At 41.8% G+C, this 26,436-nt stretch overlaps 1 protein-coding gene across 1 annotated transcript in view; it reads right to left on the minus strand.

The window, feature by feature from the left end:
- Positions 1-709: 709 nt before the first annotated feature.
- Positions 710-26,436, minus strand: part of LOC139563893 (EH domain-containing protein 4-like) — a 41,864-nt gene continuing 16,137 nt past the window's right edge. Inside the window, exons 4-6 of the mRNA XM_071382888.1 lie at positions 19,091-19,503; positions 17,166-17,330; positions 710-2,951 (exon numbers count right to left, since the gene is read on the minus strand). Coding sequence (XP_071238989.1) covers positions 2,394-2,951; positions 17,166-17,330; positions 19,091-19,503 — 1,136 coding nt within the window. The 3' untranslated portion in view covers positions 710-2,393. The remainder of the gene's footprint in view (positions 2,952-17,165; positions 17,331-19,090; positions 19,504-26,436) is intronic.

A 26,436-nucleotide genomic window follows, 5' to 3' on the forward strand; every position in this document is an offset into this window, starting at 1 on the left:
GCATCCCGGAGTCGCCTCTTCACTGTTGACATTGAGAGGGGGTCAAGCAGTCAAGTATGGGCTAGCATTATAGGGTAATTTGGAAGGCAGTAATATGATGAATAGGCAACTTACATAGCAGAAAGACGGTGTAAGAAGGACATGGATGATGATTCTGATTTGATATAAAGGTTAAGTGCCCAATGCAATAAAAGTCAATCAGAAATGTGTTTGTTGTTTACAGTAGGTAACTTCCACACCTGATATTTGGGTAACAGTTGTATAAATCAGTCATTGTCAAATAAAAAATTTCAGACAGAGGAGGCTGGTGGGGAGAGCTATCGAAGGACGTGCTCATTGTAATGGCTAGAATGGATTCAATGGAACGGGGTCAAACACATTGTTTCCATGTGTTTGATATCAGTCCATTGATTCCATTCCAGCCATTACAATGAGCACGTCCTCCTATAGGCCATCCCACCAGCCTCCTCTTGTTTAAGATGGGTTTTGATGCATCACCCATGGCTCAACAGAAACCCATATGATATACAGTTCCTTCTGCATTCATAACTCGCTTCCTTTTCCAGCTAATTTGATCAATTGAAGTGAACTGAAAAATAAATCATTAGTGAGTTAACACTTTCCATGCCGTCTTCAATTGTGCAACTGCAGGTAGTCCATTTCGAAGGCCCATTCTCCATACATTCAAAAGAAACATTTATGAACACACTTTTTCTTTTACACATTCTTTAATATATACACATTCCCAGAACGATACAAAGGAATCTATATTGTAGGATTCTTCACAAACGGTAATGTACAATGTTGAGGCTGTACATAAGTGGGAATAGAATATAACCGTTTAGGTTTAGAACGAGATGTCTCCTGCACAACATTCATCATTATGATTGATGCAACACTTTATACAATGAGCAAAAAAAAGCCTCGACCTCCCAAGAGAGGAAATTATGCAATAACTATTAAATGTATTTAATTTTTTCACTTTAGACTGAATGTTGACAGGTAGGCATATACACTCAAGCACATCCCCCAAAAGCAACATTGTTGTAAGCATGGAGCACTTCTGTTCTGGGCGGTGTATAATGAAAACATAAGGTGGTGGCTGACTAATACGGAAATCTCTCTGACCCATGATCATCAAGCCACCTGGATGAAGTAAAATACAACAGGATTTGCGGGAGAGAGGAACACAAATGTAACTTATTGTTCAACTATTCAAATAACAATGTTATAAAAACACACTTAAAAAAATAAAATTTTAACTTTTACATTCAGATAATTGTTAAAGGTTTTAAATTATTTTTAAGAATGACATTTTTTCTATATCCAGTCTACAAGCTGGCAAGGTAAGAAGACACAGTGCAGCCTTTTTGACTATACGGACAAGGCACAATGATAAGCTTGTTGTGAGTATCATTGTCCTCAAGAAATACACTCCTGTCATAAGCACACAAATATAAAAAAAAAAAATGTTTTGGTAACCCATATTTTATTCTTAACAATTGCAGAAAATCTAGTATTGAAGCAACGGCAATTATTTTGCAAAACCAGATTGCGCTCTCTGAAAATAATTGTTTTTCCCAGTAGGTCAACTGGCCAAGCCACTTCCATTGTCATTGACTGTTAAAACAAGAGGAGATGCACTCTAACCTTTGTCCAGTCTATCACATCAACCTCTCCCACCCATAAATCTTTCCAAGCATGTATTTGTTCAGGAACACAATTCCACATATTTTCTTCCTCTATATTTTGACTACATACTAAACATATTTAAAACAATTTTGAAATATATTGATTTTAAAATATCACTTTAACCATGTGGCAGCATGGTACACACTGTTCCTGGATAAATATACAAGTAACCTTCACTAATCTTAACTTGAGTGCCGTGTCAATACTTTGAATAAATCCTTCATTGATTAACTTAAAAGCTTTGGAAAAAGGTTGAAAATAAGACTTGGCCCATACACACTCAGTTGCCATGCATCTAAAAATATATCTGAGAAACTGATTCTTCAAATCTTTAAGAAAATGTGTTGTTATACCCAAAACTACCAAGAACAGAAAAAAATAATAATAAATCAACTGAGGGACTCTGTATCACTTGATAAGAAAAAGTCAACCAACCAACTAAAAAAAAAAAAGTCAGTCAAAAATATCAAGACAAAAAAAATACTAATTCCAACTTTAGTAGGATTACTGCTTGTTTTTTAGTCAAATTTGACCCGTCCTGTTAGACATTGATCCAGGATCTAGTCTTATGTTCCAAAAGCCACACTAGCACACTACTTAGTATGCCAATACATCACACCATGCTACATAGTGCACAAGTTTGGGCATTGGGACACAATAGAGTTGAAGTGTCCTCTCCATTGGTGTTTTTTGGCTTGTCTTCAGTCCTCGTCATGGTTGTAGAGGATGTCAGCGACCTCATTCTTCCTGTGGGCGGGAGGCACCAGGTGGTGAGGTAGCTCGGTGGGCAGCTCGTACCCCTCCAGCTTCACCTTGATCAGGTGCTGCGCCAGGGCAAACTCCTCGTCATCCAGCATGCCATCTTTATCACAGTCCGCCAGCTTCCAGATCTTCCCCAGGACTGTGTTGGGCAGACTGGAGCTCATCATCTCCTTCTTGGCATTGACTCCACTGATCTTTCCGTTGATGGGATTCATGGAGTAGAAAATCTCATCGTACTTGTGTTTGTCACGGCTCACGATCCAGTCCTCGCAGTCAGACCCGGCGCTGATGCCCTCTCCGTAGCCCTGGCCGAAGGGACCGTCTTGGGAGCCCTCAAAGGCCCCGCCGCTCACCATGGCTGGGGGTGCCATGCTCTCCTCGTCGCGGATCATGGTCATCAGGCCGGAGATCTTGTTAGCCAGCATCTTGTCCACAGACTCAATCAGCTTCATCTTCAGGGAGGGGAACTTGCTGAAGTCATAGTGCTGGAGCTGCTCCTGAAAAACAAAGACAGCAAGAAAGTTTAAGAAACAGGGATCAATGTCATTTGTAATCTAGTCCTGCTTCACAAAATAACACATTACAGTAAGATAGAGCTCTCCAACCCTGTCCCTGGATAGCTACCCTCCTGTAGGGGTTCGATCTAAGCCGAGTTGTAACTAACCTGATTCAGCTTATCAACCAGCTAATTATTACAATCAGGTGTGCTATATTAGGGTTGGCGCAACAGTAGCTCTCCAGGACAGTAGCTCTCCAGGAACAGGGTTTGAGAACCCTGCAGTAAGACTACGGCTTCCCATCTATGCAGCCTACCCAATCACTTTTTATAGATACTGTTTACAGGCCTCCTGGGCCGTATACAGTGTTCCTCACTGAGTTCCCTGAATTTCTTTCGAACCCCTGTAGTCATACCAGATACTTACTTTTTACTTTGTAATTACCGTTTATATATTTTGTTTTTCATTCAACTTTTTCACTCCGGACACTTTATCTGGACATGGTTCGTCAGCACCTTCAACAGCCGAAGCTAAGTAGTAACATTAACATGGTGCCTTCTAATTGCAGTCGCTGTACTCATAATATACAGGAGAACGATCGCCTTACGGCGAGGATAGCTGTGCTACAAGCCCAGCTTCAGACGCAATCGTTAGGCAAGGGTAATTTCAGTGTAGGAAAGGATGAAACAGCATCTGTGCCACCAGTAAGTACAGATAGTAGTATAAATCCCTTCGCACAGTCCCCGCAGCCGGACAACTTTCTCATGGCTTCTGGAGGGAAATGCTGTAGGAATGCTCAACCGGTGTCGCTTATTCAGCCGACAGAAACTTTCAACCGGTTTTCCCCATTAAGCAGCGAGTCGGAGTCTGAGGCCGAGCCTTCTCTTGTCTCTACTCCTCCCGTTACGGGGTCTGAGACGCCGAAGCTTCCCACCATTAGCTCTGACAAATTGAAAACCCTAGTCATTGGCGACTCCATTACCCGCAGTATTAGACTTAAAAGGAGTCATCCAGCGATCATACACTGTTTACCAGGGGGCAGGGCTACCGACGTTAAGGCTAATCTGAAGATGGTGCTGGCTAAAGCTAAAAAACTGGCGAGTGTAGAGAGTATAGAGATATTGTTATCCACGTCGGCACCAATGATGTTAAGATGAAACAGTCAGAGGTCACCAAGCGCAACATAGCTTCAGCGTGTAAATCAGCTAGAAAGATGTGTCGGCATCGAGTAATTGTCTCTGGACCCCTCCCAGTTAGTGGGAGTGACGAGCTCTACAGCAGAGTCTCACAACTCAATCGCTGGTTGAAAACTGTTTTCTGCCCCTCCCAAAATATAGAATTTGTAGATAATTGGCCCTCTTTCTGGGACTCACCCACAAACAGGACCAAGCCTGGCCTGCTGAGGAGTGACGGACTCCATCCTAGCTGGAGGGGTGCTCTCATCTTATCTACCAACATAGACAGGGCTCTAACTCCTCTAGCTCCACAATGAAATAGGGTGCAGGCCAGGCAGCAGGCTGTTAGCCAGCCTGCCAGCTTAGTGGAGTCTGCACACTAGCATAGTCAGTGTAGTCAGCTCAGCTATCCCCATTGAGACTGTGTCTGTGCCTCGACCTAGGTTGGGCAAATCTAAACATGGCGGTGTTCGCCTCAGCAATCTCACTAGAATAAAGACCTCCATTCCTGCCATTATTGAAAGAGATCGTGATACCTCACATCTCAAAATAGGGCTACTTAATGTTAGATCCCTCACTTCAAAAGGCAGTTATAGTCAATGAACTAATCACTGATCATAATCTTGATGTGATTGGCATGACTGAAACATGGCTTAAGCCTGATGAATTTACTGTGTTAAATGAGGCCTCACCTCCTGGTTACACTAGTGACCATATCCCCTGTGCATCCCGCAAAGGCAGAGGTGTTGCTAACATTTACGATAGCAAATTTCAATTTACCCCCAAAAAAATGACGTTTTCGTCTTTTGAGCTTCTAGTCCTGAAGTCTATGCAGCCTACTCAATCCCTTTTTATAGCTACTGTTTACAGGCCTCCTGGGCCATATACAGCGTTTCTCACTGAGTTCCCTGAATTCCTATCGGAAATTGTAGTCATAGCAGATAATATTCAAATTTTTGGTGATTTTAATATTCACATGGAAAAGTCCACAGACCCACTCCAAAAGGCTTTCGGAGCCATCATCGACTCAGTGGGTTTTGTCCAACATGTCTCTGGACCTACTCACTGCCATAGTCATACTCTGGAACGGAAATGGCGCCACACCAAACTGGAAGTCTTCCGACTAGCTTGGAAAGACAGTACCGTGCAGTATCGAAGAGCCCTCACTGCTGCTCGATCATCCTATTTTTCCAACTTAATTGAGGAAAATAAGAGCAATCCAACATTTCTTTTTGATACTGTCGCAAAGCTAACTAAAAAGCAGCATTCCCCAAGTGAGGATGGCTTTCACTTCAGCAGTAATAAATTCATGAACTTCTTTGAGGAAAAGATCATGATCATTAGAAAGCAAATTACGGACTCCTCTTTAAATCTGCGTATTCCTCCAAAGCTCAGCTGTCCTGAGTCTGCACAACTCTGCCAGGACCTAGGATCAAGGGAGACACTCAAGTGTTTTAGTACTATATCTCTTGACACAATGATGAAAATAATCATGGCCTCTAAACCTTCAAGCTGCATACTGGACCCTATTCCAACTAAACTACTTAAAGAGCTGCTTCATGTGCTTGGCCCTCCTATGTTGAACATAATAAACGGCTCTCTATCCACCGGATGTGTACCAAACTCACTAAAAGTGGCAGTAATAAAGCCTCTCTTGAAAAAGCCAAACCTTGACCCAGAAAATATAAAAAACTAAATCGGCCTATATCAAATCTTCCATTCCTCTTAATTTTAGAAAAAGCTGTTGCGCAGCAAATCACTGCCTCCCTGAAGACAAACAATATATACGAAATGCTTCAGTCTGGTTTTAGACCCCATCATAGCACTGAGACTGCACTTGTGAAGGTGATAAATTACCTTTTAATGGCGTCAGACCGAGGCTCTGCATCTGTCCTCGTGCTACTAGACCTTAGTGCTGCCTTTGATACCATCGATCACCACATTATTTTGTAGAGATTGGAAACCCAAATTGGTCTACACGGACAAGTTCTGGCCTGGTTTAGATCTTATCTGTCGGAAAGATATCAGTTTGTCTCCGTGAATGGTTTGTCCTCTGACAAATCAACTGTACATTTCGGTGTTCCTCAAGGTTCCGTTTTAGGACCACTATTGTTTTCACTATATATTTTACCTCTTGGGGATGTCATTCGAAAACATAATGTTAACTTTCACTGCTATGCGGATGACACACAGCTGTACATTTCAATGAAACATGGTGAAGCCCCAAAATTGCCCTCGCTAGAAGCCTGTGTTTCAGACATAAGGAAGTGGATGGCTGAAAACGTTCTACTTTTAAACTCGGACAAAACAGAGATGCTTGTTCTAGGTCCCAAGAAACAAAGAGATCTTCTGTTAAATTTGACAATTAATCTTGATGGTTGTAAAGTCGTCTCAAATAAAACTGTGAAGGACCTCGGTGTTACTCTGGACCCTGATCTCTCTTTTGACGAACATATCAAGACTGTTTCAAGGACAGCTTTTTTCCATCTACGTAACATTGCAAAAATCTGAAATTCTGTCCAAAAATGATGCAGAAAAATTTATCCATGCTTTTGTTGCTTCTAGGTTAGACTACTGCAATGCTCTACTTTCCGGCTACCTGGATAAAGCACTAAATAAACTTCAGTTAGTGCTAAATACGGCTGCTAGAATCCGGACTAGAACCAAATAATTTTATCATATTACTCCAGTGCTAGCCTCCCTACACTGGCTTCCTGTTAAGGCAAGGGCTGATTTCAAGGTTTTACTGTTAACCTACAAAGCGTTACATGGGCTTGCTCCTACCTATCTTTCTGAGTTGGTCCTGCCGTACATAACTACACGTATGCTACGGTCACAAGACGCAGGCCTCCTAATTGTCCCTAGAATTTCTAAGCAAACAGCTGGAGGCAGGGCTTTCTCTTATAGATCTCCATTTTTATGGAATGGTCTGCCTACCCATGTGAGAGACGCAGACTCTGTCTCAACCTTTAAGTCTTTATTGAAGACTCAGTAGGTCCTATGATTGAGTGTAGTCTGGCCCAGGAGTGTGAAGGTGAACGGAAAGGCTCTGGAGCAACGAACCGCCCTGGCTGTCTCTGCCTGGCCGGTTCCCCTCTCTCCACTGGGATTCTCTGCCTTTAAACCTATTACAGGGGCTGAGTCACTGGCTTACTGGTGCTCTTTCATGCCATCCCTAGGAGGGGTGCGTCACTTGAGTGGGTTGAGTCACTGACGTGATCTTCCTGTCTGGGTTGGCGCCCCCCCCTTGGGTTGTGCCGTGGCGGAGATCTTTCTGGGCTATACTCGGCCTTGTCTCAGGATGGTAAGTTGGTGGTTTAAGATATCCCTCTAGTGGTGTGGGGGCTGTGCTTTGGCAAAGTGGGTGGGGTTATATCCTTCCTGTTTGGCCCTGTCTGGGGGTATCATCGGATGGGGCCACAGTGTCTCCTGACCCCTCCTGTCTCAGCCTCCAGTATTTATGCTGCATTAGTTTATGTGTCGGGGGGCTAGGGTCAGTTTGTTATATCTGGAGTACTTGTCCTGTCTTATCCGGTGTCCTGTGTGAATTTAAATATGCTCACTCTAATTCTCTCTTTCCTCTTTCTTTCTCTCTCGGAAGACCTGAGCCCTAGGACCATGCCTTAGGACGACCTGACGACTCCTTGCTGTCCCCAGTCCACCTGTCCAACTGTTCTGCCTGCGGCTATGGAACCCTGACCTGTTCACCGGACGTGCTACCTGTCCCAGACCTGCTGTTTTCAACTCTCTAGAGACCGCAGGAGCGGTAGAGATACTCTTAATGATTGGCTATGAAAAACCAACTGACATTTACTCCTGAGGTGCTGCACCCTCAACAACTACTGTGATTATTATTATTTGACCATGCTGGTCATTTATGAACATTTGAACATCTTGGCCATGTTCTGTTATAATCTCCACCCGGCACAGCCAGAAGAGGACTGGCCACCCCTTATAGCCTGGTTCCTCTCTAGGTTTCTTCCTAGGTTTTGGCCTTTCTAGGGAATTTTTCCTAGCCACCGTGCTTCTACACCTGCATTGCTTGCTGTTTGGGGTTATAGGCTGGGTTTCTGTACAGCACTTTGAGATATCAGCTGATGTACGAAGGGCTATATAAATACATTTGATTTGATTTTGATTTGAGATAGTATTCACATTTTTGGTGACTTCAATACTCACATGGAGAAGTCTATAGACCTACTCCAAAATACTTTGAGCCATTGACTCAGTGGGTTTTATCCAACATGTCTCAGGACCTACGCATTGCCACAATCATAACCTGGATCTTATTTTGTCCTGTGGAATAGATATTGTGTATCTAAATGTTTTTCCTCATAACTCTGGACTATCGGATCACCATCTTTTTACGTTGGCAACAAATAATTTGCTTAGACTCCAACCAAGGAATATCAAAAGCTGCGCTATGAATTCTCAGACAACCAAAAGATTCCTTGATGCCCTTCCAGACTCCCTCTACCTACCAAAGGACGTTGGGAGTACAAAAATCAGTTAACTACCTAACCAAGGATCTAAACTTAACCTTTGTAATACACTAGATGCAATCACACCTCAAAAAAAAGAAGAAAAGTCTGACAAGAAACTAGCTCCCTGGTATACAGAAATTACCCAAGCACTGATGCAAGCTTCCAGAAAATTGGAACGGAAATGGCACTCCACCAAAAAGGAAGTCTTCCGACTAGCTTGGAAAGACAGTACCATGCAATATCGAAAAGCCGTCACTGATGTCTGATCAGCCTATTTTCCAACCTGATTGAGGAGAATAAAAATTCAACATTTATTTTTATACTGTTGCAAAGCTAACTAAAAAAAATAGCATTCCCCAAGTGAGGTTGGCCTTCACTTCAGCAGTGATGAATTCACGAACATCTTCAACAAAAATATAATTCGATAATAATTACAATTACAAACTCCTCCTTGAATATTGCTATTTCTCCAAAACTCAGTAGTCCTGAGTCTGCACAGAACTGCCATGACCTCGTATCAATGGAAAGACCCACGTTTTTTTATCCTGTATCTCGAAAAACAATCAGCTGTCTACTGGACCCAATTCCAACTAAACAACAACACATCTGCAACACTGATCCTTAACACAGGGGTCCCTCAGGGTTGCATTTCTTCTGGCCAGTCTTCCGTAAAGCCCAACTCTGTGGAGTGTACGGCTTAGTGGTCCTATGGACAGATACTCCAATCTCCGCTGTGGAGCTTTGCAGCTCCTTCAGGGTTATCTTTGGTCTTTTTGTTGCCTCTGATTAATGCCCTCTTTGCTTGGTCCATGAGTTCTGGTGGGCGGCCCTCTCTTGGCAGGTTTGTTGTTGTGGCATAATCTTTCCATAAAAAAAAAAAATGGATTTAATGGTGCTCCGTGGGATGTTCAAAGTTTCCAATATATTTTTTTAACCCAATCCTGATCTGTACTTCTCCACAACTTTGTCCCTGACCTGTTTGGAGAGCTCCTTGGTCTCATGGTGCCGCTTGCTTGGTGGTGCCCCTTGCTTAGTGGTGTTGCAGACTCTGGGGCCTTGCAGCACAGGCGTATATCTACTGAGATCATGTGACACTTAAATAAAGTCCACCTGTGTGCAATCTAACTAATTATGTGACTTCTGAAGGTAATTGGTTGCACCAGATCTTATTTAGGGGCTTCATAACAAAAGGGGGTGAATACATATGCACGCACCACTTTTCCAGTTTTTGTTTTGTTGAATTTTTGAAACAAGCTATTTATAAATTTCACTTCACCAATTTGGACTATTTTGTGTATGTCCATTACATGAAATCCAAATAAAAAAAACAATTTAAATTACAGGTTGTATTGCAACAAAATAGGAAAAATGCCGGGGGTGAATACTTTTGCAAGGCACTGTATGACCTCAATTAACTCAACTAACCTGTACCCCCCCACACACACATTGACCCTGTATAAAGCCTCGTTATTGTTATTTTATTGTGTAACTTTTGTTACTTGGATGCCACATCCTGTGGCGTTCTGCATTAGCATCGAATATTCCCCGTGATATGCAACTTTTCAGGGAAGTTAGGAACTAATATACACAGGCAGTTAGGAAAGCTAAGGCTAGCTTTTTCAAGCAGAAATTTGCATCCTGTAGCACAAACTCAAAAAAGTTCTGGGACACTGTAAAGTCCATGGAGAATAAGAGCACCTCCCATCAGCTGCCCACTGCACTGAGGCTAGGAAACACTGTCACCACCGATAAATCCACTATAATTGAGAATTTCAAAAAGCATTTTTCTACGGCTGGCCATGCTTTCCACCTGGCTACCCCTACCCCGATCAACAGCCCTCCACCCCCCACAGCAACTCTCCCAAGTCTCCCCCATTTCTCCTTCACCCAAATCCAGATAGCTGATGTTCTGAAAGAGCTGCAAAATCTGGACCCCTACAAATCAGCCGGGCTAGACAATCTGGACCCTCTCTTTCTAAAATTATCTGCCGAAATTATTGCAACCCCTATTACTAGCCTGTTCAACCTCTCTTTCGTATCGTCTGAGATTCCCAAAGACTGGAAAGCTGCCGCGGTCATCCCCCTCTTCAAATGGTTAGACACTCTAGACTAGAGGTCGACCGATTAATCGGAATGGCCAATTAATTAGGGCCGATTTCAAGTTTTCATAACAATCGGAAATCGGTAATTTTGGACCCCGATTTTGCAGTTTTTTTTTTTAAACAATCAATCAATCATAATCACTAGTTATAACTACACATGGTTGATGATATTACTAGTTTATCTAGTGTGTCCTGCGTTGCATATAATCGATGCAGTGCGCATTCGCAAAAAAGGACTGTCGTTGCTCCAACGTGTACCTAACCATAAACATCAATGCCTTTCTTAAAATCAATACACAGAAGTATATATTTTTAAACCTGCATATTTAGCTAAAAGAAATCCAGGTTACCAGGCAATATTAACCAGGTGAAATTGTGTCACTTCTTTTGCATTCATTGCACGCAGAGTCAGGGTATATGCAACAGTTTGGGCCGCCTGGCTCATTGCGAACTAATTTGCCAGAATTGTACATATTTATGACATAACATTTAAGGTTGTGCAATGTAACAGGTATATTTAGACTTATGGATGCCACCCGTTAGATAAAATACGGAACGGTTCCGTATTTCACTGAAAGAATAAACGTCTTGTTTTCGAGATGATAGTTTCCGGATTCGACCATATTAATGACCCAAGGCTCGTATTTCTGTGTGTTATTATGTTAGAATTAAGTCTATGATTTGATAGAGCAGTCTGACTGAGCGATGGTAGGCACCAGCAGGCTCGTAAGCATTCATTCAAACAGCACTTTCGTGCGTTTTGCCAGCAGCTCTTCGCAATGCTTCAAGCATTGCACTGTTTATGACTTCAAGCCTATCAACTACCGAGATTAGGCTGGTGTAACCGATGTGAAATGGCTAACTAGTTAGTGGGGTGCGCGCTAATAGCGTTTCAAACGCCACTCGCTCTGAGACTTGGAGTAGTTGTTCCCCTTGCTCTGCATGGGTAACGCTGCTTCGTGGCTGACTGTTGTCGATGTGTTCCTGGTTCGAGCCCAGGTAGCGGCGAGGAGAGGGATGGAAGCTATACTGTTACACTGGCAATACTAAAGTGCCTATAAGAACATACAATAGTCAAAGGTATATGAAATACAAATGGTAGAGAGAGAAATAGTCCTATAATTCCTATAATAACTACAACCTAAAACTTCTTACCTGGGAATATTGAAGACTCATGTTAAAAGGAACCACAAGCTTTCATATGTTCTAATGTTCTGAGCAAGGAACTTAAAACTTCTCACGAGTCACCAACCCTGATCCGGTAGCACCCCCCACCCCCCACCCCACTGAGTAGCATAGCTAGCATAGCGTCACAAGTAACTTGTAGCATCTAAATATCATTAAATCACAAGTCTAAGACACCAGATGAAAGATACAGGTCTTGTGAATAAAGCCACCATTTCAGATTTTTAAAATGTTTTACAGGGAAGACACAATATGTAAATCTATTAGCTAACCACGTTAGCAAAGGACACGATATTTTTACTCCCAACAGCCTTTTCCTGCGTCAGTAGCTATCACTAATTCGACGAAATAAAAATATATATAGCCACTAACCAAGAAACAACTTCATAAGATGACAGTCTGATAACATATTTATGGAATTGCATATATATATTTTTTTTAATGTGCATTTTTCAGGTATAAATCACAGTTCTACATTGCAGCTGCAATCTGAAAAGGTGCCGACCAAGCCAGAACAATTACAGAGACCAACGTCATATAACTAATTACTCATTTTAAAACATTTCAGAAAAATACACAGCGTACAGATATTGAAAGCCCAACATCTGGTGAATCCAAACAATATTTCAGATTTATGAAATGTTTTATAACGAAAACAAAATGTAGCGCTAAATTAGCATAGCTATACCATGCAGATTCGGCTAGGCGCCCACGGCCAGTTCACATGCACAACAGATATGATATAACATCGTAAATTGGGTCTTACTATGGCTGATCTTTCATCAGAATGTTGATCAAAGTGTCCTTTGTCAAGATGAGTCGTTGGTTCCGTTCAGAATTGTTCCTTGCCCACTCCATTTAGCACAGGTACCGGTCGAGTGGCACGGATTTCTCAAACGTAAATACAATCCGACAACGGAACACCGCAAAACTCCCGGAAAAATTCAAATAATCTGATTAAACTATATTGAAAAAACATACATTACGATGATATGGTCACATGTATCAAACAAAATTCGACACGGAGATAGTTTTCATACATAACGCCAGCAAAACAGTACACAATCGCAGCTCAAATTCGAGCGATTCAGTAAACCGGAAGTTGTCGGTCACGCCAAAGAAATGGGTCCTATTTCACGTCAGTCCCAGATAAACAAAGAATTTCTCCTCTGACGTCCTCTTGACAACCAGAGGAAGGCGAATGAAGTGTGTTTCTGGTCATAGGGGGCACGACCATATATAGGCAGAGCTTTGAAGCCAGCATAACACATCTTGATTTTATGTTCTTGGTCATGGAAAGTGCTGTGAAATGACTTCTGTATCACTCAGAGACAAAATTGAAACGGTTTTAGAAACCAGAGATTGTTTTCTTTCCAATGGTATTATTTATATGCATATAGTAAGAGCAATAATTGAATAAGAGGCAGTTTAATCTGTAGAGCAAATAATGCTAATGGGAAAATAGCACCCCCTGTATTCTCAAGAAGTTAAACGTTAGCTTTCTTACATGGCACATATTGCACTTTTACTTTCTTCTCCAACACTTTGTTTTTGCATTATTTAAACCAAATTGAACATGTTTCATTATTTATTTGAGGCTAAATTGATTTTATTGATGTATTATATTAAGTTAAAATAAGTGTTCATTCAGTATTGTTGTAATTGTCATTATTACAAATACATTAAAAAAAAAATCTATATATAAAAAAAAAAATCTATATATATTTTTTTATTGTTTTTATTTTATTATTTTAAATCGGCCGATTAATCGGTATCGGCTTTTTTTGGTCCTCCAATAATCGGTATCGGTGTTGAAAAATAAGAATCGGTCGACCTCTACTCTAGACCCAAACTGCTACAGACCTATATGTATCCTACCCTGCCTTTCTAAGGTCTTCGAAAGCCAAGTTAACAAACAGATCACCGATCATTTCGAATTCCACCGTACCTTCTCCGCTATGCAATCTAGTTTCAGAGCTGGTCATGGGTGCACCTCAGCCACGCTCAAGGTCCTAAACGATATCATAACCACCATCGATAAGAGACATTACTGTGCAGCCGTATTCAGCGACCTGGCCAAGCCTTTCGACTCTGTCAATCACCACATTCTTATTGGCAGACTCAACAGCCTTGGTTTCTCAAATGATTGCCTCGCCTGGTTCACCAACTACTTCTCAGACAAAGTTCAGTGTGTCAAATCGGAGGGCCTGTTGTCCGGACCTCTGGCAGTCTATATGGGGGTGCCACAGGGTTCAATGTTCGGGCCGACTCTCTCCTCTGTATACATCAATGACGTTGCTCTTGCTGCTGGTGATTCTCTGATCCACCTCTATGCAGACGACACCATTCTGTATACCTCTGGCACTTCCTTGGACACTGTGTTAACTAACCTACAGACGAGCTTCAATGCCATACAACTCTCCTTCCGTGGCCTCCAACTGCTCTTAAATGCAAGTAAAACTAAATGCATGCTCTTCAACCGATCGCTGCCTGCACCTACCCGCCCGTCCAGCATCACTACTCTGGACGGTTCTGACTTAGAATATGTGGACAACTACAAATACCTAGGTGTCTGGTTAGACTGTAAACTCTTCTTCCAGACTCACATTAAGCATCTCCAATCCAAAATTAAATCTAGAATCGGCTTCCTATTTCGCAACAAAGCATCCTTCACTCATGCTGCCAAACATACCCTCGTAAAACTGACCATCCTAACGATCCTCGACTTTGGCGATGTCATTTACAAAATAGCCCCCAACACTCTACTCAACAAATTGGATGCAGTCTATCACAGTGCCATCCGTTTTGTCACCAAAACCCCATATACTACCCACCACTGCGACCTGTGGCTATCGCTTCATACTCGTCGACAAACCCACTGGCTCCAGGTCATCTACAAGTCTCTGCTAGGTAAAGCCCCACCTTAACTCAGCTCACTGGTCACCATAGCAGCACCCACCTGTAGCACGCGCTCCAGCATCACTGGTCACCCACAAAGCCAATTCTTCCTTTGGCCGCCTTTCCTTCCAGTTCTCTGCTGCCAATGACTGGAACGAACTGCAAAAATCACTGAAGCTGGAGACTCATATCTCCCTCACTAGCTTAAAGCACCAGCTGTCAGAGCAGCTCACAGATCACTGCACCTGTACATAGCCCATCCAACTACCTCATCCCCATACTGTATTTATTTATTTATCTTGCTCCTTTGCACCCCAGTATCTCTACTTGCACATTCATCTTCTGCACATCTACCATTCCAATGTTTAATAGCTATATTGTAATTACTTCGCCACCATGGCCTATTTATTGCCTTACATCCCTTATCCTACCTCATTTGCACATACTGTATATATACTTTTTTCCTACTGTATTATTGACTATATGTTTGTTTATTCCATGTGTAACTCTGTGTTGTTGTATGTGTCGAACTGCTTTGCTTTATCTTGGCCAGGTCGCAGTTGGAAATGAGAACTTGTTCTCAACTAAATAAATAAAAGGTGAAATAAAAAATTTACTTTGGTTTATTCTACTTTTTATTTAAAAAAATATTAAATATTTTCTTACTTAAAAAAAACTGGTCTGGGGCTGTTTTTCATGGTTTGGGCTAGGCCCCTTAGATCCAGTGAAGTGAAATGTTAACGCTACAGCATACAATGACATTCTAGACAATTCTGTGCTTCCATTTTGTGGCAACAGTTTAGGGAAGGCCCTTCCCTGTTTCAGCATGACAATGCCCCCGTGCACAAATCGAGGTCCATTCAGAAATAGTTTGTTGAGATCGGTGTGGAAGAACTTGACTAGCCTGCCCAGAGCCCTGACATCAACCCCATCGAACACCTTTGGGATGAATTGGAACGCCGACTGCGGGCCTAATCGCCCAACACCAGTGCCCGACCTCACGAATGCTCTTGTGGCTGAATGGAAGAAATTCCCCGCAGCAATATTTCAACATCTAGTGGAAAGCCTTCCCAGAAGAGTGGAGGCTATTATAGCAGCAAATCGGAACCAACTCCATATTAATTACCATGATTTTGGAATGAGATGTTCGACGAGCAGGTGTCCACATACTTGTGGTCATGTAGTGTATATTGACCCTGACTAACTTGGGAGTCCATGAGCTGTCCATTGTCATATGAGGAAACTTCTAGGCCACATATGTAAAGCAGGGATTAGGCTTTCCCTGATCTGACTCCATTATTGTGGTGTCTAATGGATCCTACAGTCATATCAGGGCTAGGATTAGGGTGGGATGACCAAAGGATATGTAACGGTTACATTGGCTTAAGGTCTCAGGTCTCGGCGGTGCTGTGTTGAACATTTTGTTAAGTAAACACCCATGACTAAAAAGCAGAGAAATTTGAGACTATGGCAGGTGGTCCCTCTCCTCAACACACAATAACAGGACAGGGAATTACAGTCCTCCTCAGGGACCAGTACACACTACACTGATCAATAGTGGAGCATTCTCTCAAGACAATGTCTCACAACCAGCTGCACTGTTCTCACTTCAAGTGCTGTGGTGATTCTCTATGTTCAACGAGTTGAGCTTTTCCCTTCCTAATCCAAAGCCAGGCTCAGTCTGCCTTTGACGCCTAGCTCGCTCTACTCTCTGTAGCTGACAGAAAACAGCTGCTTTCACACAGAGCTGGGGAGGTGCCAGGTGTGGCCGTCTCTCGCTTTTAACTGGATGGCAACGTCCAGCAGTGCTAAACGATGCCCAATGATGAGTTTTGATGAACTGTTGATGTTAAAGAAAAGGGTGGAGATGGATTTGAGATCTGCACCCTCCATCTATCCCTTTACTTGTATCTGCAAGTATATTTCACTACTCGTGTTGAGGTATGCAAGATGACTGAAAGTACTATGGGTACATACAGTATTTGATAATACTCTGCATTTCAGATGAGCCACTGAGTTGCACCTAGATAAAAACCTATGATGTTTTTATTTAACTAGGCAAGTCAGTTAAGAACAAATTCTTATTTTCAATGATGGCCTAGGAACAGTGGGTTAACAGCCTTCAGGGGCAGAACAACAGATTTTTACCTTGTCAGCTCAGGGATTTGATCTTGCAACCTTTCGGTTACAAGTCCAATGCTCTAACCACTAGGCTACCTACCTAGTGTCCCAAATGGCACCCTATTCTTTTTTTTGTGCACTAACTTTGATCAGGGCTCTGGTCAAAAGTAGTGCAGGGGAATAGGGTGCCATTTTGGACGTAGCCATATTAATTATTCTGAAGGTGGGGGGCATAGTAACCCAGCTGACCTGCATCTTGACGACATTGGGAAAGTCTCCAGGGGAGATGTGGTGCTCTCTCTGCAGTATGGTGTAGATCTCAGGAAGTCTTATGATCAGTTCCTCTTTCTTCTTCTCCTTCCCAAACAACGACGGCATCTCTTTCTTCAGGTAGCTGATGATGTAGGCATGCACCTATGGGAGAGATGTCGAGAGAGAGTATTAGTATGGTCAAGCCTGAACCACTTGTCTATTTATGTAATTTCCAGATTTCCACATATTCAAATAAGGTTATATTACACTGTATGTATGAGGTCATGATGCTTTTGATACAACTTTTGTCTACATCTCTGTGGTATTCTTCCGTCTCCATGCTTGATATTTTCATCTGGTTTCATAATAATAATAATAATAATGATTTGGTGGGTGATTACATTTGTCCTATTTCACACATCTACAAGTGTGTATACGCATGTGTGAATTGGAAATGTGTTTTTCGCTGTCGCAACTCCCCCGGAGACACCCTCAGAGAATGGGGTCACGGCCAGGGACAGCCATTATCAACGACGACCCTGTTGATGAGACTTGTACAGTGTATTTGTGAACTGAAATTGTATAAGGGGAAATGATAAGGTGGGTTAAAACAGAATACATCAGATAGAAGCTGATTGCATTCATTCACCAGGTTCCTTCAACCTCCAAGCATTGTTGGACCAGCAGGGTTATCAATATGTTCCTCATGTTTGCAAGTGCGACTCCACCTTGTAAATGTCCTAGCCAGGGGGAACATTCAACAACACCGGTGTTTACACAATCATTTCCTCAATAAAGTAGGGTTGGGAGGAAGTTCGCTCCTGGGGATAAAGTAAGGTTGTGCCTTTTAGTTTCCAGAGAATATGAGAATGTTTATTCCTCTTGGAAGCAGGCAGGCATTGTGGGATGGGCAAACAGACGGACGGACAGAGACAGACAGGGTTGGCGTAAACACTATGGTGCTGGAGGCTGGAGTGCCAGTGCTTACAGGCAGGCAGGCAGGCAGGAAGAGGTTCAGAGGGTGGGTAAATATGGGCCTTGGTTTTTTTCAGAACTTCATACATTCCTCTCTGACCAGGGGTGGGGGGCGACCGAGACCGACAGGGCCAACCTGGGTGTACGGACTGAGTGCTTTACTACCTCACATGGTCTCACAAACTCTCAGCATAGCAGGAAGTAACGTGGAGAGCTGCTGGATTTCTGTTTGTCTGGCCAGTTGGAAAATATTGCGGAAGAGATAAGGGTACACTCTGAGGAATGGCCCTCCTCTGTTCTGGATAAATTGCTCTGTGTGCTGCAGGGAGACTTAAGTACCAGTCTGAATGGAAATACTGGAAACCAGGGATCCCAGAGGAAGTGTTCATGTTGCACAACAGGCCAAAAACAACACAGGTGTAAGACCACATGGTCAGACTTAAAGATGTAGTCTGGGATCTTAAGCACACTTAAGTGCCTATACAATATGTATAGCGATTCTCACGATTCTATATTTATTGCAATTCGATACTGCGGTTCTACTGCGATTTGATGTTCCAAACATATTGCACACTATGTCTCCTGCAGAGAGATGAGATAGCATTGTAAAATTTGTTTTGATCAGTCATGGAAATTAATGGTGCTGAAAACATGTTGGCTCACTAATTAAAAAGATAGAGAACAAGTTATAGGATGAAACATTTTTGCAAAGGTACTGTACAGCCGACTAGCGCTAGCTGAGCAATTTTTTAAAAATATTTTACAAATCGAGTCAAAGTATATATAATATTGTCCAAAACAATATTGCGATATGTAACTGTATAATCCCCCCCCCCAATCACTAGTAGAGACATGGGTCTTATTAGGACTATTGGCCTCCAGGGACAGCACAAGAATGGGCAAGGCAGAGTAGGTACTGGGGGAGTACAGTTACAGTAACACCTTACCTTAGCAAGTCGAGCCCGTTTGATGAGGTCATTGAGTTTGCGTAAGGCAGCGTTCCGGGGCAGGCCCTGGATGTCCTTGAAGAGGTCCTGGGCCTCTGCCTCAAAGAGCCTCCGGTTCTCAGTGTTCTGCAGGGGCTTGGCCCAGAATGAGCCCAGGTAGACCCTCACCACCTCGGGTGTGTTGATGACTTTCCCAAGGGACCACATCAGAGCTCCGTAGACCCTCATTAGCTGCTGGCTGTCCACCTGGTCAGCCTTGTTCAGCACCACGCGGATCTTGTCGTCCTGGCCACGGAAAGCCTTGATAGCCTCAGAGAACTCGTCTGAGATGTCCAGTTTGTGGGCGTCGAAGAGCAGGATGATGCGGTCCACCCGCTCTCCGAACCATCGCAGCACCTCAGAGAAATCATAGCCTGTTGAGCGGGAAAAACAAACAATATTACAATCATGACGCTCAGCCAACATTGAAGTAGTATCATTGTTGTATTAACAATAATTACAACCGATATTCAGCTGTTCTGCTATTGTTTGTAGTCTTTTGTCTGCAGAACATTTGATTTACAATCTATTAGAGTGCGATGATTTCCTGGACTTGAAAAGAAAGATGTAACGCAAACAAATATCAGCCACAAATCAAACACTAGATGTTTATATGTCCTCTAACTAAGAGCGCTACAGCGGCCCAAGGGTGAAAGAACTATCTAAAAGTCACCACTAGTGTTTATACAACAGCCAATCAGCATCTTTGATATTGACTACACTATGGGCATCCTGAAACAGAATGAGTGTTTACCCAATAGAATGAGTGTTTACCCAATAGAATAAGTATTTACCCAATAGAATGAGTGTTTACCTACTTTTAGACAAAATACACACCAAGGTACCGATACACTAGCCTACAGATACAGGTTAAATAATGTGCACGTGGCAGCTGTGGCACTCCTTTTATATATATGCTTTGGCTCATTGACAAGTACCGGTATTTTAGAAGGTCGCCAGTAAAAAGTATGCATATATACAGGTAACTGCCAAAATAAAGAAAACACCAACATAGTGTCTTAATAGGGCGATGGGCCACCACGAGCCAGAACAGCTTCAATGCACCTTGGCACAGATTCTACAAATGTCTGGAACTCTAACGGAGGGATACAACTCTATTCTTCCACAAGAAATTCCATAATTTGGTGTTTTGTTGATGGCGGTGGAAAACGTTGTCTTTGCGCCACTCCAGAATCACCCATAAGTGTTCAATTGGGTTGAGATCTGGTGACATTGTTTTAATGCTCATCAAACAATTAAATTACCACTCAAGCCTTGTAGATGGGGGCAATGATGTGATGTTAATTAACTCAGGAACCACACCTGTGTGGATCACCTGCTTTCAATATACTTTGTATCCCCCATTTACTCAAATGTTTCCATTACTTTGTGAAAAGGACATTTAAATCACATGATTGCCTGCATGGAAGAGTAGGACTACTGTTATTTTCTTGAATAGACAATGAATGATCATCTTAAATAATTGTGGTTTAATTTTGGAAGGAAAACAGAGTCGCCTTTGAGTAGAAAGGGAAATGTAGTTTAATGAATACATGTGTTGCTAACAAATACAATTAAAATGTTATTAATCACATGCTTCATAAACAACAGGTGTAGACCAACAGTGAAATGCTTACTTACGGGCCCTTCCCAACAATGCAGAGAATTTTTGGGGGGGAAATAATTAAAAAGACAAAAAACCTAATAATAAATAATGAGTAATGATAACTTGGCTATATACACGGGAGTACCAGTACCGAGTCGATGTGCAAAGGTATGAGGTAATTAGTTGAAGCCAGAAGTTTACATACACCTTAGCCAAATACATTTAAACTCAGTTTTTCACAATTCCTGACATTTATTCCTAGTAAAAATTCCCTGTCTTAGGTCAGTTAGGATCACCACTTTATTATAAGAATTCGAAATGTCAGAATAATAGTAGAGAATTATTTATTTCAGCTTTTATTTCTTTCATCACATTCCCAGTGGGTCAGAAGTTCACATACACTCAATTAGTATTTGGTAGCATTACCTTTAAATTGTTTAACTTGGGTCAAATGTTTTGGGTAGCCTTCCACAAGCTTCCCACAATAAGTTGGGTGAATTTTGGCCCATTCCTCCTGACAGAGCTGGTGTAACTGAGTCAGGTTTGTAGGTCTCCTTGCTCATACATGCTTTTTCAGTTCTGCCCACAAATGTTCTATGGGATTGAGGTCAGGGCTTTGTGATGGCCATTCCAATACCTTGACTTTGTTGTCTTTAAGCCATTTTGCCACAACTTTGGAAGTATGCTTAGGGTCATTGTACATTTGGAAGACTCATTTGCGACCAAGCTTTAACTTCCTGACTGATGTCTTGAGTAGTTGCTTCAATATATCCACATAATTTTCATTCCTCATGATGCCATCTATTTTGTGAAGTGCACCAGTCTCTCCTGCAGCAAAGCACCCCCACAACATGATGCTGCCACCCCCGTGCATCACGGTTGGGATGGTGTTCTTCGGCTTGCAAGCCTCCCCCTTTTTCCTCCAAACATAATGATGGTCATTATGGCCGAACAGTTCTATTTTGTTTCATCAGACCAGAGGACATTTCTCCAAAAAGTACGATCTTTGTCCCCATGTGCAGTTGCAAACCGTAGTCTGACTTTTTTATGATGGTTTTGGAGCAGGGGCTTCTTTCTTGCTGAGCGGCCTTTCAGGTTATGTCAATATAGGACTCGTTTTACTGTGGATATAGATACTTTTGAACCGGTTTCCCCCAGCATCTTCACAAGGTCCTTTGCTGTTGTTCTGGGATTGATTTGCACTTTTCGCACCAAAGTACGTTCATCTCTAGGAGACAGAACGAGTCTCCTTCCTGAGCGGTATGGCGGCTGTGTGGTCCCATGGTGTTTATACTTGCGTACTATTGTTTGTACAGATGAACATGGTACCTTCAAGCGTTCGGAAATTGCTCCCAAGGGTGAACCAGACTTCTGAAGGTCTTGGCTGATTTCTTTAGATTTTCCCATGATGTCAAGCAAAGAGGCACTGAGTTTAAAGGTAGGCCTTGAAATACACCAACAATTGACTCAAATTATGTCAGTTAGCCTATCAGAAGCCTCTAAAGCCATGACATAATTTTCGGGAATTTTCCAAGCTGTTTAACTTCTTTGGGGTAGGGGGCAGTATTTTCACGTCCGGATGAAAAGCATGCCCAGAGTAAACAGCCTGCTACAAAGCCATAAAAGCTAGAATATGCATGTTATTAGTAGATTTGGATAGAAAACACTCTGAAGTTTCTAAAACTGTTTGAATGATGTCTGTGAGTATAACAGAACTCATATGGCAGGCAAAAACCTGAGAAAAATCCGACCAGGAAGTGGGAAATCTGAGGTTTGTCGATTTTCAACTCAGCTCCTATTGAAGATACAGTGGGATATTGGAAATGTTGCACTTCCTAAGGCTTCCACTAGATGTCAACAGTCTTTAGAACTTTGTCTGATGCTTCTACTGTGAAGTGGGGACGAATGAGAGTGGAATGAGTCAGAGGTATGCCAGCAGCCACGAACTGACCATGTGCGTTCACATGAGAGTTTGCTCCCATTCCATTTGCTTTTCTGAAGACAAAAGGAATTCTCCGGTTGGAACATTATTGAAGAATTATGTTAAAAACTTCCTAAAGATTGATTCAATACATCGTTTGACATGTTTCTACTGACTGTTACTGAACTTTTTGACATTTCGTCTGCTTTTAGTGAACGCGCTTCGTGACTTTGGATTTGTTTACTAAACGCGCTAACAAAAGTAGCTATTTGGACGTAAATGATGGACATTACCGAACAAAACAAACATTTCTTGTGGAAGTGGGAGTCCTGGGAGTGCATTCTGATGATCAGCAAAGGTAAGTGAAGATTTATAATGCAATTTATGAATTTTGTTGACTGCATAATATGGCGGATATATGTGTCTTGATTGGGCTCTGAGCGCCGACTCAGATTATTGCATGGTTTGCTTTTTCCGTAAAGTATTTTTGAAATCTGACACAGCGGTTGCATTAAGGAGAAGTGCATCTAAAATTCCATGCATAACAGTTGTATCTTTTAGCAATGTTTATTATGAGTATTCCTGTAAATTGATGTGGCTCTCTGCAAAATCAAAGGATGTTTTGGAACTTCTGAACGTAAGGCGCCAATGTAAACTCAGATCTTTGGATATAAATATGAACTTTACCGAACAAAACATACATGTATTGTGTAACATGAAGTCCTATGAGTGTCATCTGATGAAGATCAAAGGTTAGTGATTATTTTTATCTATATTTCTGCTTTTTGTGAAGCCTCCCTTTGGCTGGAAAAATGGCTGTGTTATTCTGTGAATAGTCACTCACATAACATAATCGTTTGATTTGCTTTGGTCGTAAAGCCTTTTTGAAATCGGACACTGTGGCTGGATTTACAACAAGTGTATCTTTAAAATGGTGTAAAATACATGTATGTTTGAGGAATTTTAATTATGGGATTTCTGTTGTTTTGAATTTGGTAAAAGGACTATTTCTCAGGTGCAGATGCTAGAATATGCATATAATTGACAGATTAGGATAGAAAACACTCCAAAGTTTCCAAAACTGTCAAAATATTGTCTGTGAGTATAACAGAACTGATTTTGCAGGCGAAAACCTGAGGAAATCCAACCCGGAAGAGCCTTTCATTTGAAAAAAACCCAAAACAAACGCTGTTCCGTTGCCTGCCCCTCCATTTAAAGGGGTATCAACCAGATTCCTTTTCCAATGGCTTCCTTAGGCTGTGACCAGGCTTTAGACAGTTTCAAGCTTTTCTTTTAAAAAATTAGCGAGATTTTTCTAAACGCGTCAGGTGTCCTTTGATTAGTTCCTGCACGCGACAGATGTAGTTCAACATTTTCTTTCTCTGTAGTATTGAATAGGTTACCGTCCGGTTGAAATATTATCGATTATGTATGTTAAAAACAAGCTGAGGATTGATTATAAAAAACCTTTGACATGTTTCTACGAACATTACGGATACTTTTTGAAATTTGTCGGCCCTCGCCTTCAGGACTGGAACGAGCCTGTGGTTTTCTGAACATAACGCGCAAACCAAATGGCGGTTTTTGGTTATAAAACTAATCTTTATCGAACAAAAATAACATTTATTGTGTAACTGGGAGTCTCGTGAGTACAAACATCCGAAGATTATCAAAGGTAAGCGATTAATTTTATTGCTTTTCTGACTTTCGTGATCAAGCTAATTTAAGGCTAGCGGTTCTTAGTGTTTTGTCTAGTGATTGATAAACTCAAACGGTTGGATTACTTTCGCTGTAAAGCATATTTTCAAAATCTGACACGATAGGTGGATTAACAACAAGCTAAGCCGTGTTTTGGTATATTTCACTTGTGATTTCATGATTATAAATATTTTTTGTTTTTATTTTTTTAATTTGGCGCTCTGCAGTTTAGCGGTTGTTGTTGATAAATGATCCCGGTAACGGGATCCGTAGCGTCAAGAAGTTAACTTCTTATGGCTGAGATCCCGTTAACGGGATTGACTTGACAACAGCCAGTGAAAGTGCAGGGCACCAAATTCAAACAACAGAAATCTCATAATTAAAATTCCTCAAACATACAAGTATTTTACACCATTTTAAAGATAAACTTGTTGTAAATCCAGCCACAGTGTCCGATTTCAAAAAAGCTTTACGACGAAATCACACCAAACGATTATGTTAGGTCAGTACCTAGTCACAGAAAAACACACCCATTTTTACAGCCAAAGAGAGGAGTCACAAAAAGTAGAAATAGAGATAAAATTAATCACTAACCTTTGATGATCTTCATCAGATGACACTCATAGGACTTCATGTTACACAATACATGTATGTTTTGTTCGATAAAGTTCATATTTATATCCAAAAATCTTAGTTTACATTGGCGCGTTATGTTCAGTAATGTTTTGCTTCCAAATCATCCGCTGATTTTGCAGTCACATCAATTTACAGAAATACTCATAATAAACATTGATAAAAAATAGAAGTATTATACATGGAACTTTAGATAAACTTCTCCTTAATGCAACCGCTGTGTCAGATTTCAAAAATACTTTACGGAAAAAGCACACCATGCAATAATCTGAGTACAGCGCTCAGAGCCTAAACAAGCCATACAGATTTCCGCCATGTTGTGGAGTCAACAGAAGTCAGAAATAGTATTATTAATATTCACTTACCTTTGATGATCTTCATCAGAATGCACACCCAGGAATCCCAGTTATGTTCGATAACGTCCATCATTTGTTTAAATACCTCCTTTTTGTTCGCGCCTTTAGTTCCAAAATCCAAATTGATGATGCGCAGGTCAGACGAAAAGTAAAAAAATTCCATTACAGTTCGTAGAAACATGTCAAACGATGTATAGAATCAATCTTTAGGATGTTTTTAACATAAATCTTCAATAATGTTTCAACTGGAGAATTCCTTTGTCTTCAGAAATGCGATGGAACGCAGGTCGCTCTCACGGGAGTGCGCATGACCAGCTCATGCCAGACTGAAAGAGCTCTCTTTCCCTCATTAGAAGCATGTAGAAGCATGAAACAAGTTTCTAAAGACTGTTGACATCTAGTGGAAGCCTTAGGAAGTGCAATATGACCCCAAAGACACTGTATATTGGATAGGCAAACCTACAAGCCTCAGATTTCCCACTTCCGGGTTGGATTTCTTCTCAGGTTTTTGCCTGCCATATGAGTTCTGTTATACTCACAGATATCATTCAAACAGTTTTAGAAACTTCAGCGTGTTTTCTATCCAAATCTACTAATAATATGCATATCTTAGCTTCTGGGACTGAGTAGCAGGCAGTTTACTCCGGGCACCTTATTCATCCAAGCTACTCAATACTGCCCCCAGCCATAATTAACACAGGTGTGAGTGTTGACGAGGACAAGGCTGGAGATCACTCTGTCATGCTGATTGAGTTTGAATAATAGACTGGAAGCTTCAAAAGGAGGGTGGTGCTTGGAATCATTGTTCTTCCTCTGTCATCCATGGTTACCTGCAAGGAAACGCGTGCCATCATCATTGCTTTGCACAAAAAGGGCTTCACAGGCAAGGATATTGCTGCCAGTAAGATTGCACCTAAATCAACCATTTATCAGATCATCAAGAACTTCAAGGAGAGCGGTTCAATTGTTGTGAAGAAGGCTTCAGGGCGCCCAAGAAAGGACCGCAAGCGCCAGGACCGTCTCCTAAAGTTGATTCAGCTGCGGGATCGGGGCACCACCAGTACAGAGCTTGCTCAGGAATGGCAGCAGGCAG

The sequence above is a fragment of the Salvelinus alpinus genome, chromosome 34 (genome assembly GCF_045679555.1).
Source record: "Salvelinus alpinus chromosome 34, SLU_Salpinus.1, whole genome shotgun sequence".
In the NCBI taxonomy this organism is placed as follows: domain Eukaryota; kingdom Metazoa; phylum Chordata; class Actinopteri; order Salmoniformes; family Salmonidae; genus Salvelinus; species Salvelinus alpinus.